Below are 19,995 nucleotides of genomic sequence, written 5' to 3'. Positions count from 1 at the left end.
TCGGGCTATTGTGGAACTTTTTTGTATGCCAACAAAATGGCGCCCAGTGTGGGGTAACTACATCAACATAAAACCTGAGAGAGTTCAGGAAGGAATTCTAGACACAAAAGAATAGAGTTCTTCTTAGCTTCTTAGCATAACTTCTTAGTAGCAGCATTTTTCTCAGGTGGACTCTGTTTGCAATGATATGGGATTCCCTTCTGTATGCTGTGAATATGTTTTATTACCATTGGTTAATAATAAAGCTATTTCGGCCAATGGCTTAGCAGAATATAGTCAGGCTGGAAGATAGATATATAGGGAGAGAATAGGCAGAGTCAGAGAGATGCCATGTAGCTGCCAAAGGAGAAAGACGTTAGAACAGAACCTTACCCGGTAAGCCACAGCCTTGTGGCAATACATAGATCTTAAATTAACCCATTTCTATTAATCTAAGAGTTAGTTAATAAGAAACCTGAGCTACTAGGCTAAACAGTGTTGTAATTAATACAGTTTCTGTGTGATTATTCGGGTCTGGGCAGCCAGGAAACAAAAAAAAATCAGTCTTATTCTACAATAAATTTCATTCAATTCAATTTTATACTACATCACAGCTTGGCACGGAACTTAAAATATTGAGGGCCAGGGATGTAGTTCAGTTTGTGGAGTGTTTGCCTAACATGCATGAAGCCATGGGTTCAGTTCTCAGCACTGTATAAACTAGACTTAACAACTCATGTCTGTCATTCCAGGATCTAAGAGGATCAAGAATTCAAAATCATTCTCAGTTACATAGCAGATTTGAACTCACCTGAGCTACCTGAACTCCTGCCTCAAAATAATCATCATCATCAATCTTGAAATGTTATACCTTGTACCTCCCTGTTACCTGATGTGCCCCTGGACATGAAGTTGGTTGTAGCCAGAGACTGCTCATTCATTTCCCAACCACCCAGACCCAAAGAATCATACAGCAACTATATTAATTACAACACTGTTTGGCCAATAGCTTATGTATTTCTAACTAACTCTTACATCTTAAACTAACCCATTTCTATTAATCTGTGAATCACTATGAGGTTGTAGCCTACCAGTAAGGTTCTGGCTGGCAGCTGGCATCTCTCTCCTTCGGCAGCTACATGGCATCTCTCCGACTCTGCCTACTTTCTGTCTCTGTCTCTGTTTGGATGTCCTGCCTGGACTTACTCTACTAAGCCATTAGCCAAAACAGCTTCCTTAATAACCAATGGTAATAAAACATATTCATAGCATATAGAAGGGAATCCCACATCAGTTAGTGGCACTCAGTAACCCCCTGCCCATTGGTTGCCCTTCTGCTATCAGTGGTTGCTGTCTGAGCCCATTGTATCTCCGATTCTTGGCATCTTCAAAGGATTGAGGAACCATACATGAATACCAAAGTAGCAAGGACTTTTATTCAGAAGAGAAAGTGCAAGATAAACACAGGCAGGGAGTGGCAGGTGTGAGCCAGGGCGCTCAGGAGTCCATATATTCCTGGAGACTCTGGGTCCTTGAGGAAGAGACATTGGTTGGTTGTAGGGTGGGGTATGAGTGGTTTCTGCTCTGATAAACTTTTGACTGATATATGGAAACTTGAGCCTTTTGTGCTAACATGGAATATTTTCATCATATGCATAGGCATTAGATGGTAAATAGGAATTTTTCTCTAAAAAATCACACTAGGACACGGGTTACCTTATTGTACATACACCTAAAGCCTATTCAGACTGGATCAGCTCTTTTCCTCTGGGCTATGGTTAACCACCATAGGGAAGTGACGTTCTTAGGGCAGAGTGACTGGCTGCTTTGCTGGGGAAGAGACAAGTGTGTTCTATATGAGAGAGATGTTGCTAAGCCGTTGCAGCTGTATTCGTGCTGGTCTAAGAGTGTGGCCAGGCGTCGGGCCCGCAAGACGTCAGGATGAGTGTGTCAGCCCCACCCCTGCAGCAGGCTCATGACTCCATCCTTGTGTCTTTCAGATCAGATCTGACAAGGACAATGACATTCCCATCCGGTACAGCATCACGGGTGTGGGAGCCGACCAGCCCCCTATGGAGGTCTTCAGCATTGACTCCATGTCTGGCAGGATGTATGTCACCCGGCCCATGGACCGAGAGGAAAGAGCCTCTTACCATGTAAGTATCCATATATGGGACATAGCAATAAGGGGTAGTCGATAGACTGTCCACCCTTCCACAGCCTTCCACCCTGGTAGGTGTCAGCAGTGAGGCTCACTTCCGTCTGGCCACAGGGTCCTAAGCACAGGAGGACCTTGGCACCTACCAGATCAGACAGATTTACTCAACAGAATCATCAAAACATGACTGTCAGGCCCAACCCCAGCACTTACACGCCAGAGTGAGCTTTAATTCTACACGCTGTCTCTCTGAGAGCCTCTAAGACAACAGCCGCACAGAAAGGAGGAACAGTCAGAAAAGAGAGGCTGTAGGGTCTTAGCCTCCTCCTTGCCCCACTGGCACTGGACATGAGGGGAGAGCCAGGTCCTTACCTCTCTCTGGAGTGATGGCCAAGAGACACTCTGTCTGGTTCCCTGGGCTTTGCTCCAGCACCTGCGAGGGCCAAGTCCAGCACTTGACCTCTGGGAGCCTTGGGTGAGCCACTGAGGCCACCCTGGACTCAGGTCTCTCCCCAGCATGAAGAGATCTCAGCTGTGACATGGTTATAATGACATCCACCATATCAGGTGGATAGATCAGAGGTGTGGTCAGGGTGTTGTGTGTGCCTGTGGCTAAATGCCAAGATGTTGAATGCCCAACGCTCTGACCATCATCTGAGAACAAAGGCGGGGTTCTCAGTTTCTGTCCCCTGCCGTCATATTAATTGCCGAGGCTTCTTGCTTCAGCTCTGTGCTGATTGCAGGCTGACCCTTCTGTTCCTCGGTCTGATGGCCATTTGTTCAGGACTGGTCATCCATCTCTCCTCTCCAGAAGGAGGCTCCATGTGCGTACCCACACTATATCCTCAGACCAAGACAGAGCCTGGCCCTGAAGCTGCTTACTGCCCATCTGCGTAGATGCGGGGATTACAGGAGGTTGGGTCTGTCACTGGCAATGGTTACCAACCCCAACCAACCCCCAAAGAGTCTTGAGGAGCAGGGTGGTGTGCCCAAAGGGCTGGCAAAGCAACCTCAGGAGAACCACAAAAGTCTCCTGCCCCGAGATAGCTACCTGGGCCAATAGCTGCAGTTTGTAGTCCCCAGAGCAGGAGCTGCTGCCCTTCCCATGGCTTCTGTGGAAGAGCTGAGACACAAGAGTGACCTGGTCAGACTCAGCACCAGTCCTTCAGATGCCCCTCTTCAGAGACACTTCATGGTCCTTCCAGACACCCCCTGATCTACTTCATGTCTCATCTCTCTGTTCATCCGCTCACACTTACATACAGCTTCCCATCCGCTCACCATCCGGTCACCCACCTATCCATCTGCCCATCCAGGTAAATATCTAACTGCTTACTCATACCCTCTGCCCATCCAACCATCTACTTATTCTGGTTACCACCCATGCTCCTCCCACCAATCCTTCCACACATCTGCCCATCTATTTACCTATGCACCAACCCACCATCTACTCATCCATCCATCCACCCACTTGTCCATCCTAACCACACATCCATCCTTCCATACAAGATTTACTTCTTGAGCATTTGACATATGTTTGTTCCCGTGTTAGGTGCTGGGAAAGCTCAGAAGTGAAGACAGATCTGCAGTAGGGGCAACCCACAAGAGGATGGGCAGGAATCTGGGATTAAAGACAGCACAGCACGTCCCCAGGGTCCTGGTCAGCTTGGTTCTCCATCCAGTCCTCCCTGTCAACCTCCTCCTGCATGAACCCCTTCAGCCTACCAAGACCCCAGCTCAGTGCTGTAGAAGTCCTGGCCACAGGGACAGGGCCTTCCACACAATTCTCACCGTCTCAGCCCACCACACGCTGCCACTGTACACACGCAGAACCAAGGACAATCTACCAAGGCTACTGGTTCCCAAGATAGGCTTCAGTCCACATTCAACACGCCTCTCCAATGGGCTCAGGATGTGCCCCTTGGCTCCAATAGAGACATGGGTGGAAAGACTTAGGGAGAGATAGGCACGGAATGAGATGGAAACAGATGCGAAAAGAGACAGTGAGGCAGGGAGGTAGGCACAAAGAGACACACAGGGGGCACAGAAAGAAGCACTTAGACACAGAGAGATGAGGAACAGAGAAAGGCGTAGAGACATCGTGGGAGAGAGAAAGAAATAGGCAACTTTACAACACACAGCAGACAGAACTCACCCCAGGTCTGCATCTCGGGCAAAAGGGGAACAACCCCTCCCTGACTTGAGAGCTCCTATCATGCTTTTCTATTTTTAACCGAGCTTGGGCCTAAGCATCTCTAGTGCTACAGTGGCGTGAGGAGCAGGATAGACGCTCAAGGCACTCCTGGACACCAGGGCACGCAAACAGCCTGCTGCAGAACCCCGCTGAGTGCCGCGTGCCCGGGGCGCTCACACAGGAACCCCCCAGCCCTCACCCAAGAGGACTCCTTTCCTCGCCATCTCCCTGACTCTAGTTCTCCCGTGCTCAGCCTCAGAGCTGTCCCGCTGCGGATCCCAGCCAGCTACTCTCCATGCTTCTGGAAAGGGCCTTTCCTGAGTTGCTTGTCAATTGCCAGGACAGAAATGTCTGGAAAGGAGCCTTCTAGCTCCACCTTTGAGGCTGGTCCAGGTGAAGGAACTGGAGGCCAAGGCTGCTGCCCTAGGGGTGACATTCCCTGGGATGAATGGTCCCCAAGCCCTTTCTGATGCTGCATACCTCAGTCAGCCTTGTGCATGGACTCTAGACCCTGCCCCCCAGGGACTTCAGGAGCATTTTTCTTGGCTGACATATTCCCAACACCCCACTCAGTTCCAGGCTCTGCCCTTGAAACTGGACAATCTTGAAATGAGATCTGTAGAAAGGGGATACAGGCTGTAGGAGTCCCCAACGATCCAGGACCTTCACCCTACAGGGGAAGCTGAGGTTCCTCTGGAGTTTCTGAACCTCTCCAAAGATGTGTGTAGAACCCCACATTCATCTCCCCATGAGCAGAAGGAAACCCCAAGGACTTGGGATAGTGTCAGGATGGACTTCCACCATCTGTCCTCAGATTGAATGCTGTCTCTACAAAATCTCAGACTGAATCCTGAGCTCTTGTCTCCTCCTGCCCAGCCATATCACGTCCCTACTACTGGAATTGAAGGTGTGAGCCACCACTTGGCTCTGTTTCTCTTTTTTGACTAATTCAATCTGACTAGTCCAGGGTGACCTTGAACTCACAGAGATGTGAGTGCTGGGATTAAAGGTGTACACCACCACTGTCTGACCTCTATGGTTGACTAATGCAGCTAGCTCTGTGCTCTCATCTTCAGGCAAGCTTTATTTGTTAAAGCACAAACATACATCACCACAAATCATTCCCCTGAATGTGGCTGCCTGATCTGATGTGTCTGTTGCTTCGTAGCTTCGAGCCCACGCGGTGGACATGAACGGCAACAAGGTGGAGAATCCTATTGATCTGTATATCTATGTCATCGACATGAACGACAACCGTCCCGACTTCATCAACCAGGTCTACAACGGCTCTGTGGATGAGGGCTCCAAGCCAGGTAAGGCTTGGCAGATGTGTTGGCTTTGTTTCTTGGGAGCCCCATACATTCCACAGGACCCACACATGGGGTTGGAACACTGTGCAAGTCTTTTCAACCCTCGTCCTCGCACACCTCAGGGTATCAAGACACTGCAGAGAGTGGACGCTGTAGCAACAGGGAATAGCCTGGTGGACCTCACGCCTTGGTGCAGAAGGAGAAGGGAAGAGGGGACTATTGAGAAAGAAACGTTGGACCGTAGCCAAGGGAGCAAACTTTTTACCAGACTAGAATTGGTATGAAAGTTTTAAGAAAGAATAGACATGGAGGATGAAAAGACAGAAGAGTGGACAGACCGAGGAGTGGGGACATTTTATAGCAATTAAGAGAAGTTACCTGGCCACTGTTCGTCTGCGTGGGATCACATCTGAATAGGTAGGAGGAGATGTTCACTATCTTGTAGTTAATGTTTGGGGGGGGGGCGAGTGTGAACATGGGTGTCCCGTGTGAGTACACACGTACGAGTGTGTATGTGGAGGGCAGAGGCTAACCTTGGGTATTGTTCTTCATGTTACCACCTACCCTGTTTCTGAGACAGGGTCTCATTCATTCAGAAATCTCTGCACTGGCTAGAGTGGCTGGCACAAGCCTTGGGGGTGCATCTGTCTGTGCCTCTCCAGCTCTGAGGCTTTTATCATGTGCCTGGTTATTTTACATGGGTTCTAGGGCCGGACACAGGTCCTCATGCCTGCAAGGCAAACATGTCACCAGCTGAGCATCTAAGGCAGTAAATGGTGCAACACCACTTGTCCTCTAGAAAACCATCTGGGCTGAGACCCGGAAGTCATTAGGAGTAAGACTCTAATTGTTTGTATCCTGGGTCAGGCTCCAAGAAGTTAGGCTTAGACTGTTAGAGCAGGAGATTTTGCCATGGCCTTTGGTCTTTTTGTCTCTGTGGTAACATGCATGTAGACTAGGCGCTGAAGTGCAGGAGAGGGGACCATGTGTTAGAAAAGAACCTAAGAAAGGAAGAAGCTGTGCCAACCTGAGTCAGGAAACCAGGCCAGAGACCCAGGCCCATCAAACAAGCAGACCCTTCTCCCAGCCCAGAAGGTGAGGCCCTGTGTCAAGGCCCTCTGTCCCCCTGAGAACTGACCCGCGAGCCTGTCTTCCCACAGACCCGCGGGACACATGGCTTTACCTCACTATGAGTCCGGTCTCAATATCTCTGCATTCCTCAGGTATTGACAATGTGCCACTCACCAGTTAGCAGTGAGGTCCAGGCAGCTATGTATGGGGGTCACAACACAGGCACCACATTCCGAACCCTGCTGGAAGCCTACGTGGAGGTGCAGGTGCTAGCCAGCCCCACACCTATAGATCCACTAGCTTAAATCAGATTTAATAGATTTAATAGGCTTAATAGATTTAAGCCTAGGGATTAACAAATTCCGACGTGATCCCACCGAGCTGTCTCCTGTGTTGAGGACTGGGAGGACATTGTTGGACAAGCTTTCCCCTGGGATGGGTAGAAGGGATGAGGCCATGGAAGCCTCGGATGAAGATGCCAGGCAAAGCCATTTTAAAACCCGTGACACCCAGGTAAGCTTGAAGTTCAAACAGACAGCAAGCCACTCCACGTGGGCTATCTCAGACACTTACATGAAAAACAGCAAGCAGTCCACGTGGGCTATCTCAGACACTTACATGAAAACAGCAAGCAGTCCACGTGGGCTATCTCAGACACTTACATGAAAACAGCAAGCAGTCCACGTGGGCTATCTCAGACACTTACATGAAAACAGCAAGCACTCCACGTGGGCTATCTCAGACACTTACATGAAAACAGCAAGCAGTCCACGTGGGCTATCTCAGACACTTACATGAAAACAGCAAGCACTCCACGTGGGCTATCTCAGACACTTACATGGAAACAGTTCCCTTGTTATTTTCCCTCACCCTGCTGTCCTGCACTTTCCCTGCCAGTCCTAGCCCTGGCGCTCTGCAGAGTACCGGGCAAAACAGGCGCAGTTTCTGCTAGGAAATCAGTGTAAGCAGAGCCAGGGCAAAATGTCCTCCACGAAGCCACCTGCTCCCCTGGCTCTGTGGGCCCCATGAGGGGCCAGCATCGTCTGGCTAGGGCAGAAGGGCGAACATTTATCACACTCTCCTCCACGGGTGGAGGTTGTCATTGCTCCGTCTCTGGGGACTGCTCTTCGAGTGATTGTCTTTCAGGACCGTGAGACGCTGTGAGTCCAGTGTCACCGGAGGGAACAGGATGTAACATTATTTCTGCGGAACCTTAGGCAGCTCATCCCAAGGCAGTCTCTTGAGGGACGGGGTAGGCGGTGGGCGGGCAAATTAGCTACAAGCAACGGAAGAAAACGAATGAGGGCTGCCAAGGGCACCTCTTGGAGGGGCTGGAGGGAGGCACAGGTTCAGCTGTGGTGTGTTTTTGTTAGCTCAGAGGCAGGCGGCCTTCGTCCAAGACCTAGGACTTATCTAAAGAGCCTGAGGGTATCCTCGTCTTTTTCTCTCAAATCAGGCTTCCAAACCTTCTTTTAAAGCAAACAGAAAAAAGAATAATGATGATAATAATAATAATAACCAGCATGTGTAGCTGGCATTGACTCTTAGGGCAACAAAACCAGTGTGTCACCACACTGCCTCTCAGAAAGCCCCATAGCCATGGGGCCAGCAGATCGACAGTGGGTCCTTCCCAGAGCTGGCCAGGCAAGGGAAGCCCTCACAGCTTTAAACCCTGCTCCCGGGACACTCACAGCAAGGATTGTGTACGTCCTGAGTGACCTTCAGGGCTCCTGGGACTTCAGAATCCATCTCTGGTCCCTGGCGGAGTCACGTGTTCAGACCAGCTGTGGGATGCGGCCTGATGATGTCACTTTAACCCAGCATCTCCCTCCTCCCTGGACCCCAACCAAGGGCGAGGGTGAGGATATGGCATCCCTTCCTATAGCACAGTCCCTGGACCCTGGAAATTGTCTGCAATTTCTCCTCCTCCATCGTAAATTACAATAATGGAAGGGTCTTTGTAGAGAAAGGGAAGCTGCTGCCGGAAATTAGTCATTATTCTCTGGAAAGATGGGCTAATGAGAGGTTTCGGATGTGTGTCCTAATGGGAAACAAATGGGTGAGGATTAAATATTGACTAAGCTGTGGGAGAACGCTAAAGGGCGGGGTTCGTGCAGGGCCACTCGTGAGCAGCCTGGGGTCCCATGTGCAGCCTGTGCACCTCACTTTCCTCCATACCCCAGTCTTCTCTCAATTGCACGAGTTCACTAGAAATGCCTTCTCATCTAAATTATGAGCTTGTGTCTGTGTTTGTGCATCGGATCCTATGCAGTTTTGCCACACATGTGGCTCTGTGACCCCTGCCATCAAGACACAAAAGACCTAGTACGATGTAAGTGTGCACTGCCCTCCAGGGCTCACGGAACCTCTGGGATAAGGAACCTGTGGGAGAAGTGGCTCACTGAGGACAGGCCTCAAGCCCTGATAGTCCAATCCCAGTTCCTGCCTGCTCCCTGTTTCACGGGGCCAGGACTCCCCGCAGCGCTTCCTCCTGCTTCTGCCCCTCTCGGGTGATACCCCCAACTGTGAGCTGAATTAACTCTTCTTCCTCTGAGTTGCTTCCTGACTGGCCGCTTCAGAGGACTCCTCCCAGTGCCCCTTTGTAGACACATACCTTGCCCCATCCCACACCCACCCGGGTCCCTCACCCTGGCAAGCGCTGTCCTGTTCCCTCTGGGGCTGGCGCTTTTACCCAGCATGAGGCTCTGGAGGTTCGTCCGGGCCATCACATGGGTCCCAGGGCAGAGGTCCATGGTCTAAGCAACAGACATGCCACGGTTTGCCAGCTGGCTGCCCTCTGAGAAGTGCCAGGGTGATATAAGATGCTGAGAGGAAACACATATGTAGAATGTTGGAAAACACACAGCTTCACTTCTCTGGGTTGAGGGTCTGTAGATGCACTTCCAGCTCATATACCGTAGTAGCTCCGCGATAAAAATCCCTGAGAAAATCACCTTATATGTAGGGAAGATTTAACTAGGCTCACCACTTCAGGGCATTCAGCCCATGCTTGGCTGCCTCCAAGGCTGTGGTCAGGCTGAGACATCATACTGTCAGAGCATGGCAGGGGGATGCAGTTCACCTCACTGCAGCTGAGGACAGCGATGGGGCGGAAGAAGTAGCCAAGTACAAAACAGACCCCTCAAACACACCCCAGTGACATAGCTTCCCCCAGTCAGACCCCACCTCTGGTTCCCACCACCGATACTAACGACAAAGCCTTCCCGCCAGGAGCTCACTAGGGAATGGATCCACTGGCTGGGTCAAAACCCTCATGATCTGATAGCCTCTCGAGGATCAGATTTGCCTGCTGGGGACCAAGCCTTTTGGAATACTTCATAGCAAGCCATAGTGAGGTGTCACCAACTCCCCATTGCACCCTCACGCTGAGGACCTGCCCTTTAGCTCAGGGGGCTTTAGAGGACATTGGTATAGCAGGTTGTGAGCAGCGGGCAACTTTGTAAGACACTTCCGTGCCCTTCCTCAAGGAGCCGTCCCGTGCTACGCCTGCCATGTTGAGTGACAAAGCACCTCTGTGTGTCCTCGCCAGCCTCTGCACTAGACAGTGGGAGGGGGGGTGCACAGCGATACTCGCTGCAGTCTGAGAGCGTGCTTCCCTAATGACAAGCGACAAGCGGCATCTCGTCCCGTGTCTCTCACCATCTGTGCACCCTCTGCGGTGACCGCACGTGTCTCTGTCCGCCTCCTAATTAGATTGTTCTCAGAGGTGCTTTGAGAACCCCTCTCCACACTGCCCACAGGCCTGTGCCTGTGTGTGGCTTGCACATTCTTCCCTGCTCTGTGGCTTGTTTTCCCAGGCCTTTGGTGAGCAAAGTCTCAACTCTTGATGAAGTCTTCTCAAGAACGGGGCTTTGGTATTGCAAGAATTCCTCCCATGCCCTGCCTTCTGAAACTCTTCCCATGCCGTTCTATGGAGTTTTGTGGGTTTATACTATATGCCAGGTCCACAATTCATAGTGAGTCTATTTTCGTACAGGATGAGAGATTTATGTCTAGGTTCTGTTCATGGCTCTCTTGCTCATTGCCCTCAGCACTACCTGTCCAAAATCCAAAATCCACAGCTCACAGGCCAGCCATCACGTGGATGGGGAGTTGTGCTGCTCCAGCCTTTCTTGTATCTGCCCATTGACCCACTACTATGGTAACTGTAGTTGTGGGTGTTGGGATGGATAGTATCTGAGTTTTCTCTCCTGGGGGTGGGATAGTGCACCCCAACCCACACGACACCCCAGGGGTCTGCTTATCCAGCTCTACTACCGTGCACCTGCCACATGGCCCTGGTGGGGCCCAGAACAAGCTTTTCTTCTTCTATGCTGATAAAATGAAAATATGAGCACCCACTCTGTGGACCAGGATGTTAGGCAGGAGCATTCTCATGTGGGGCATCAACAGGTAGTGACTTAGGACACTGCTGTTTATTCTTACACAAAGCAAAGAAAACCAGCCCACAAATCCCAACCCCAGAGAACCTAGACAACAATGAGGGCCCTAAGAGAAAGACATACATGGATCTAATAGAAAAAGACAAGATCTCCTGAGTAAATTGGGAGCATGGGGACCATGGGAGAGGACTGAAGGGGAGGGGAGAGGAAGGGAAGGGAGCAGAGAAAAATATAGAGCGCAATAAAAATCAATTAAAAAAACTACTAGTTGGTGGGCTGGAGAGATAACTCAGAGGTTAAGAGCACTGGCTGCTCTTCCAAAGGTCCTGAGAGCAATTCCCAGCAACCACATGGTGGCTCACAACCATCTATAATGAGATCTGGTGCCCTCTTCTGATGTGCAGCCAGAACACTGCATACATATTAAATAACTAAGTCTTTAATAAATAAATAATACTAGTTGGTTTTCCTGGCCTCACCACATTGCTTTTACTGGATTTAATTTCTCTTCAGAAATGTAGGGAGACTCATTTAAAAGCAGCTGACCTTGCTACTGTGTACCAGTCACCCTTACAGCGCCCACGTCAGGAGCCCTTGCCCTTTGTCACCCAGTGAGCTGCTTAGCGGCCATTTTTCCCCTCAGATGCATGTCCTTCTGAAGATGCAAACTCCCTACCATCTAGGAATGAGTGACAGGAGCTTCCAGGCCTGGGAGGGGAGGAGTGTCCGTGGTAACAGCAGCATCCATGCCTGGGAGGTGTGTTCGTGGTAAGAGCAGCATCCATGCCTGGGAGGTGTGTTCGTGGTAAGAGCAACATCCGGGCCTGGGAGGTGTGTTCGTGGTAACAGCAGCATCCAGGCCTGGGAGGTGTGTCCGTGGTAACAGCAGCATCCAGGCCTGGGAGGTGTGTCCGTGGTAACAGCAGCATCCAGGCCTGGGAGGTGTGTCCGTGGTAACAGCAGCATCTAGGCCTGGGAGGTGTGTTCGTGGTAACAGCAGCATCTAGGCCTGGGAGGTGTGTCCGTGGTAACAGCAGCATCCAGGCCTGGGAGGTGTGTCCTTGGTAGCAGCAGCATCTAGGCCTGGGAGGTATGTTCGTGGTAACAGCAGCATCTAGGCCTGGGAGGTGTGTCCGTGGTAACAGCAGCATCTAGGCCTGGGAGGTGTGTCCGTGGTAACAACAGCATCTAGGCCTGGGAGGTGTGTCCGTGGTAACAACAGCATCTAGGCCTGGGAGGTGTGTCCGTGGTAACAGCAGCATCTAGGCCTGGGAGGTGTGTCCGTGGTAACAGCAGCATCCAGGCCTGGGAAGTGTGTCCGTGGTAACAGCAGCATCCAGGCCTGGGAGGTGTGTTCATGGTAACAGCAGCATCCAGGCCTGGGAGGGGTTTGTGGGCTTCTTCCCCGATGTGGCAAAAGCCACTTCAGGAAGAAGGGGTCACCCCGACTCACAGCTTAAGGTACGGTTCATCGTTGCAAGGAAGGCACATGGAGGGGGCTCTGTTGTGATAAGAGCAAGCAGCAAGGACTCCTCAAATCTCTGGAACAGGAGGCAGAGACCAGAAAGGAAGTAGGGTCAGAAGGGGTCTCAGACTATAAAATACCTCAAGGCCTCCCCTCTGTGACTCATGTCCCCCAAATAGGCTCTACCTCAAAAAGTTTCCACAGTCTTTCAAAATAGCACCATCGAGTAAGGAATAAGTGTTCCAACACAGGAGAGACTCAGGCAGTTCCCACTCAGACCAGGGCAGATCACACACCAGGGTTCAGGTCTCACCCAGGCCTGGGGGGGGGGACAGTTCACACTCACACAATGACAGATCACACACCAGGGTTCAGGTCTCACCCAGGCCTGTGGGGGGACAGTTCACACTCACACAATGACAGATCACACACTAGGGTTCAGGTCTCACCCAGGCCTGGGGGGGGACAGTTCACACTCACACAATGACAGATCACACACTAGGGTTCAGGTCTCACCCAGGCCTGGGGGGGGGGGCAGTTCACACTCACACAATGACAGCACCCTGTTAACTAAGCCCCTTTCCCCAGAATCACCTTGGCCATGCACCCATCTCCTTTCTTTTTTAAAAAAATATATGTGTGTGCAATACACGTGTGCTCATATGCATGCATGTTTGTTCCTGTACATGTATGCAGATATGTACATGCTAAAGTGTGACCGTGGCAATCAGAGGACAACCTCAGGCCTCATCTTCTCTTTCCAAAGCAGGATCTTCCTCTGTGTTTGCCAGGGTAGCTATGCCATGATATGGGGATTTGTTTCCCTGTTCTCACGTCCATCTCCCCGTGGGAGTACTGGGATGACAGAACTGGGCCTTACTGCCTTTGACTTTCATGTAAACCCTGGGGATTCTAACTCAGGTCCTCATGCTTGTGCAGGAAGCTCCTCCCCCACCTCATGGCCATCTCCTCTCTGGAGTATCCCCAGCTTGGCCACAGACTTGATCGCTACCATGCTTCTGGCCAGAAAGCCCACAGCCAACCTAAGCGTCATTTCTCAAACTGCCCAAGCAGAGATGCCTCTTGACCTCTCGGTCAGCTGTTTTAACTCACTGCACACCCTGACCCCTTGTATCAGTGCGGAGACCCGCACTATAAATCCTGAAATTGATGTCACTTAAAAAAAATTAAACAGCAGAAGAATCTACAAGTTGGGAGTGCGGTGAGCGAAACCCTCGTCCGTACAAGGCGGGACTCAGGCTTGACTAGATTATTCTATTAGCAAAGCCCCCGTATTTATTTATTTCATTTCTGTGCTGGTGGAAGTCCCCCTAGATTAATGCCACGGCCTGATGCACAGATGGCATCAGATACTTGAAAGTCATCTGAATATTAAGAATTTAAATCTTTAGCCTCAGTGATTTGAGCAGAAAGCCAATTATGGGGCTGAATTAGTTTTCAAATTAAACTGCAATTTAAGGCTTGTGAAATTAATCCTTTAAGGCGTGTGGCAGCGTAGTACATGGGTTCCAAGGAGGAGCAGAGCTGGGAGTCCTCAGGGCTCTCCCACTGCCTGCCAGTTTAGAGGAGAGATGTCGTCACCCCCAGGTGAGAGGCAGACCACCCCTAGCCCAGAGGGGAAATGGCTGGTTCGACTTACCTGACTCTGCTCATGGGAAAGATCCATGTCTTTCTCCAGGAGGGGGGAAGGCGGAGGCCTCCAGAGAAAGCTCTGGAAAAGCAGCTCCCTTCTCATCCTTTGCCGAGCACCCAGGTCAGCACAGATGTGGCTCAGGTGGGTGCTCCCCACACGGTCCATGGGGGCACACAGCCCTGCCATTCTGCTGTGGTCTGACTTTGCAGTGGGGCGAACGCTGATTAGCGAGTGGCAGGGAGTTCACAGTCATCCGTGTGGCCTCAGGCTTCACCCAGTGGGAGAAGGAAGGGTCAACTGGGGACACTGGGCGCTGTCTCACCTGCTCACAGCACAAGACGGAGGCATGGCCTCGAAGCTCTGCTGTATCCCCTGGAATGGCATTGAACTCAGAACCCAGCTCAGTCTTCTGCACATCAAGACATGAGGCACCAAAGACGGAACACAGCCACAAGTAGAGGCAGGGCACGGCCAGGTTCAGATCTGGGGCTGAGGAAGACCCATCGAGCTCTGAGCCCGGCCTGACCTCTGAAGGCACACGTCACACAGTGGTCACAGCCTCCTGTGATTTGGCCCTGCAGTCGGTGTCAAGCCTGTCCCATCTTCCATGCGCTCCCACAGAACCTCAGAGCATGGCCTATTACAAGGAAAATGGGTCCGCTCTGCAAACATTGCTAGTCACAGCAAATCCAAGACGGAAAGGGGAAAGACACAGGACGCACCGGTGAGGACAGAGGCAGAGTTTGGAGGAGTGGGGCCATGAGCCAAGGACTCCTGGGCCTGGTGAACACCTCCAGCAACTGGAAAGCTTCTGAGGTCTCAGAAAGAAGAGTGACCTGCGCTCTGGGAGTAAACGCTTGTGTGACCCCCTCAGGGACACTTCGCTACAGTGATCCCAAGAGACAAACACTGGAAATCCAGTGCTTCCCCTTCCTCCTCTGGAACCTTCCAAGTAATGGGCCTCCATCCACGCATTGCTAGGCATTGTCTGAGAAGTTCCCAGGACATGGATGGCAAACTCAGAGTTCCCTGGCCTACCCACCAAATCTGGAGGGTAGGGAAAGTTCCCAGCAGGGTAGGTGTGCTGTCCCGTGGGTGTGGCTGGTCAGCTGGACTCTTCAGCCCTCCAGGTCCTAACTACCCTTGTGGTTTTTGTGTCCCTAGACAAAACACTTTTTGTTTTTTGGGTATTTTTTCGAGACAGGGTTTCTCTGTAGCCTTTTGGAGCCTATCCCGGAACTCACTCTGTAGACCAGGCTGGCCTCGAACTCATAGAGCTTGGCCTGTCTCTGCCTCCTGAGTACTAGAATTAAAGGTGTGTGACTTCTTGAAGACACTCTAAATAAAATAACTACAGGACAAGACAAGCCAGTGCCAGGAATCCGGAGCCCTACTGATGACACTGTCTGACCACTAGTCCTGTCCCCAGGACAGAGGGGACAGAGCCGGACCCTTAGCAAGTACCGCAGAGACTACAGATGAATGTGGAACATTCTCTGCGTCCTCCCTCAGCACTCTCTCCGGATGCCTCTCACACCCCAGCTGAGTAGGATCCAGGCACAGCAATCAGCCTGCAAATAAATGCAAGCAAAAGTCAAGAGTCTGGAGAAAAATGTGCCCTACCTATGGTTCCCCCCCAGGCCACTGGCAGCAGCCATAACTCAGGACATGGCCTTCCAGCACACGCCAAGGCCAGGCATCTGTCTGTGGGATTCAAGGGTCCTGCATAGCAATAAATTCACCCACTTCCCTGCTGAGACCAATAAATCCAGCCAACTGAATGCTCTGTAACTCAGCTGTGCAGATTCTCTGGGGAAGCAAGAGCACGCCGTGCCGCGAAGGGTCATCGTGACATTCCTACTTTAGTCCCAAGATCCAGGAGATTGTGGTGTGAACTCAGTCACTCTGGAGACATGAGACAGCCACAGGCAAGCCAGCAGCGAGCTCCTTTCTGGGCTACATAGCCAGCGACGGCTGTCACCCCAACTCCACATCCCAAGCCCTCTGGTGGCAAAGATGTCTTATGGGTGCCTGGAGAGATGCCATCTTTGAGATGCTGATGCAGCCAGCCACTGTTCCAAGCCTTCTAGACCTTTCTCAGTGCTGTGTGACTAATGATACTAGCTGCTTCTATGGTGGTATGTTTACAAATGAACACATTTGCGAAGCTCCGGGAAGGGCTGTTGTTAGCATCAGGACTGGGTCTCTGGCATTAGCTATGCTCACAGCACGGCCATGAGGCAGCGCAGACCCAGCCCTCCCTGTGATGAGAGGAAGTCTCCCTCCTGCTCCCACAGCCTTGGCCCAGCCTGTGTCCTGGCCCTCTCTGCTGAAGTCTCCTCCACCACCTGGCTGACTGTGTGTGGCTTTTCTACATGGCCCTTGGGCTCCATCCTGGCCTCCATGGACACACCTTCCACAGTCCCCAGAGGGGACTGGAGAGGTGGCCACCCTCTCTAGCTCTCCACTTCTTGGCGCTCTCCCTGTCTGTCCGTCCGACTTCCCATGCACCCTGCAGTGACCCCTTTCAGTCCTTTGCACCCTCCTCCTTGGGGTTTGGGTGCATGGGTGTGACCTGAGCTCATGGCCACCCCTGGGTACAGAGGGGGATGCAGGACAGTTGTGCAGGGTTCTACACATAGCTGTGGGAGGCAGAGGCAGGGGAGGGCCCGGCATTAAATAGCAGAATAGACTGAGGCAGAGGAGAAGCCACTGGGCACAGAGTTCTGAGCCTGTGCAGAACCCAGAAAAGAGTGGATGTGGGTCAGAGGGAGAGAGGAAACCTCCAGGAAGTCCCAGATCTCAGGGGGGAACAAAAGGGCCAGAATAGAGGCCCCGAAGTCACAGAAAGACTGGTGGCGGTGGATTCATATGATTGGGAGAACAAGGAGGTGCAGGTGAGGTGTGACCTTCATCTCTGTGGGAGGAAGCTCTTCTGTGTTGGCACACTGAGAGGAAGGAGTGAGAGAGCCAAGAAGGGAGTTAGGGCAGCCACCTTGAAAGCATGCGGAGCAGGCTGAGACTTGTAGGAAGAGAATAACGGCAGAGGATGCCCAAGGGCCTGCCCCTCAGACTGTCAGAAACGGTCAGGGTCCTGCTGAGAGGACAATACAGGGGCCGCTGGGGTCTAGGACGAGGCTACTTCCCCAGGCAGGGCTGCTTTCCAGGCTTCAGAAGGACCCTCCTTCTCCTCCTCCTCCTCCTCCTTCTCCCTCCCCTTCACTTCCTCCTCCCCCTCCTCATCCTCCTCTTCTTCCTCCTCCTCTCCCCCTTTTCCTCCCCCCTCATCCTCCTCCTCTTTCTCCTTCGCCGCTGCCTCCTCTTCCTCCTCTTCTTCCTCCCCCCTCCTCCTCCTTCTGCATCTTTCAGAAAGACAAACTAAAACTGCTGAGTCCTTGCTCTGCTCCAGGGCTGGGAACGCTCCTGGGTCGTTTCCATGGTAACCCGTGGACCTGCTTCTTCCTTTTGGCTCAAAGTGTTCAAGCCTGGAGCATTCTCACCTCACGCTAAGGGCTAGCCGTGAACACAGCCAGGCCTCGCGATTTCCAGATGTGGTTTAGGCTCTAAAAACCTCTGTCTTCCTCAGTAACGTCAGTGCCCACGCCCCTCTCTGCTGGCCTCTCCCCTCTCCCTGCTTTCCCCATTCTCTTCCCCCTCCCTTCCCCTCCTTCTCCCCACCCCTCACACACATGTTTTATCTTCTGATGCCCAAGTGGCAGTCCCTCACTCTTAAAAAGGAATCTCCAGATCTTACCTAGCACGCCACACTCCTTCCGCAGCTGTTACAGATTGTGTGGTCGACCGGTCCAGTTCTCTATGTCTGTGGTCCCGGGTCCCGTTCTCTCTCCTCTGTGTCTGTGGTCCCGGGTCCCGTTCTCTCTCCTCTGTGTCTGTGGTCCCGGGTCCCGTTCTCTCTCCTCTATGTCTGTGGTCACGGGTCCCGTTCTCTATGTTAGAAGTTGTTTCAAAGCCCAGAGTTGGCTTCAGTGGACCCAGTGTAGAAGCGTGTTTTCCGTTTCACCATGGAACTCGTGAGTGTCCTAAGAGCCCTCCCCCAGCATCTCCAGTCTTCTCTATTCCTCACGCACACATGCCCTAGTTTATGAAACCAGTACTCTGTTATGAGCTTATTAAACAAACTGCTTCCCTGCCCTCCTGGATATGAGCTTCACAACTTGAGGATACGTCTTCCAGCTGTCTATTCTGAGGTCACTGCTGACCCAGCCCATCACATGGGCTACCCCCGCTCTGTTCCTCCCACAGGCAGAACTCTCCCCCGGGGTCTTTGCTTCTTGGGCCTGGGTCATCATCCTCTCCTGTCCCAGTTCCTTCTCTCTAGCAAGGACTTACCTGCCTCCTCTGCAAGCCACATTTTTGCCACTTTGTTTTGTGTGACAGCCTTACGGTGCAGCCCAAGCTGGCCTAGGACTCGGCCAGTCTCAATCTGTGGCAGTCCTCCAGGTTCAGCCTCCTGGATGCTGAGCTCACAGGAGTATGCCACTGGTCATGGCCAAGTCCACCTTCTTGCTCCGTTAATCCACGTGTCCCTTGACTATGGCCTCCCTTCTCTAGGGAGCACGATCAGTTTTCAGCTCAGTCTCTGCCTGTTGTGTTGTATTTCTCAGTAATCGTGAAGAGGCGGGGATAACGTTTTTCTGGCTGACCTCTCCATAAAACTAAGCACATGGCATGATGCCTGGCATGCCGAAAGCGTTCAGTTAATAGTGGAGACTGGCTCTTCTCGATCACACAGTGGAGTAGTATTCGGTCATAAAAAGGAGGGAGGTTCAGAACCTCTAGGCTCAGGGAAAGAAGCCAGACACAAAAGGCCACCGATGATGGAACATCATTTACATGAATTGCCTGGAATAGGCAAATCTGGAGAAACAGAAAGCAGGCAGGAGGCTGGGAGAAAGGACAGAGTGACAGGTGGCCTTCTGCGATTGGGTGGTAGAGACAGTTATTTTCAGTTTCATGAGGCTGTCAAAACCTTGGCCTTGTTTTCTTCAACGGCAAAGTTTATATTTCAATAACAGCATCTTTATGGAGTCCCTCCATTTATACCTCAGCAGCAAGGCTTCACGCAGGATCAGTTGGTACCCAGTGAGCAGCCTTGCATTGGGAGTTACTCATCACCAACCTCAGGTCCCGTGGCTCAGGGCATTGGCAGTCCTAACTCGGGTCTATTCTGCTGCCAGTTCCCCCAGAAGTGAAAAAGCATTTCTTCTTCCAGGTCTACTCTGCCCTCTGCAGAACAAGGAAAAATTCAGAAAGTCAGGGGAATGGGTAGCTTAAGAGGACTCTCTCAGGTGCTGTAGGCAGGTGAGGAGGTTTGCCGTTGAGGTACCTCAGACACATGGCAGCAGCTAGGCCACAGCGTGGTAAAAGATACTGCATCGAGAGCCCTGGGATCGACTGGAGATGTCTGCCCTGGGTGTCCCCATCTGACCCCATGTCTGTTCCAGGTACATACGTGATGACCGTGACAGCCAATGACGCCGATGATAGCACTACGGCCAACGGCATGGTGCGGTACCGGATTGTCACCCAGACACCCCAGAGCCCCTCCCAGAACATGTTCACCATCAACAGTGAAACCGGGGACATCGTGACAGTGGCAGCAGGCCTGGACCGGGAGGTGAGATGGACCGTGGGCCTCATGGGAACAGCAAGCGCGACGATCCAAATGTACAGTTAGGAAGTCAGGGATCCGGGTGGTGTTCAGCGTCGGCTCCTGCCTGTGTTGCAGGGAGACAGACCC

General features: G+C 51.9%; 1 protein-coding gene across 2 annotated transcripts in view; it reads left to right on the top strand.

Annotated features, from left to right (window-relative positions):
* Window positions 1-19,995, top strand: part of Cdh4 (cadherin 4) — a 468,010-nt gene that overhangs the window by 408,459 nt on the left and 39,556 nt on the right. For both annotated transcript variants that reach the window (XM_057781837.1, XM_057781836.1), the window contains exons 5-7: window positions 1,980-2,135; window positions 5,500-5,644; window positions 19,700-19,872. In XM_057781837.1, coding sequence (XP_057637820.1) covers window positions 1,980-2,135; window positions 5,500-5,644; window positions 19,700-19,872 — 474 coding nt within the window. The remainder of the gene's footprint in view (window positions 1-1,979; window positions 2,136-5,499; window positions 5,645-19,699; window positions 19,873-19,995) is intronic.

Source organism: Chionomys nivalis, chromosome 9 (genome assembly GCF_950005125.1).
Source record: "Chionomys nivalis chromosome 9, mChiNiv1.1, whole genome shotgun sequence".
Classification (NCBI taxonomy): domain Eukaryota; kingdom Metazoa; phylum Chordata; class Mammalia; order Rodentia; family Cricetidae; genus Chionomys; species Chionomys nivalis.
The sequence above is the reverse complement of the archived record's forward strand: the minus strand, read 5'-3'. Positions and strand labels throughout refer to the sequence as shown.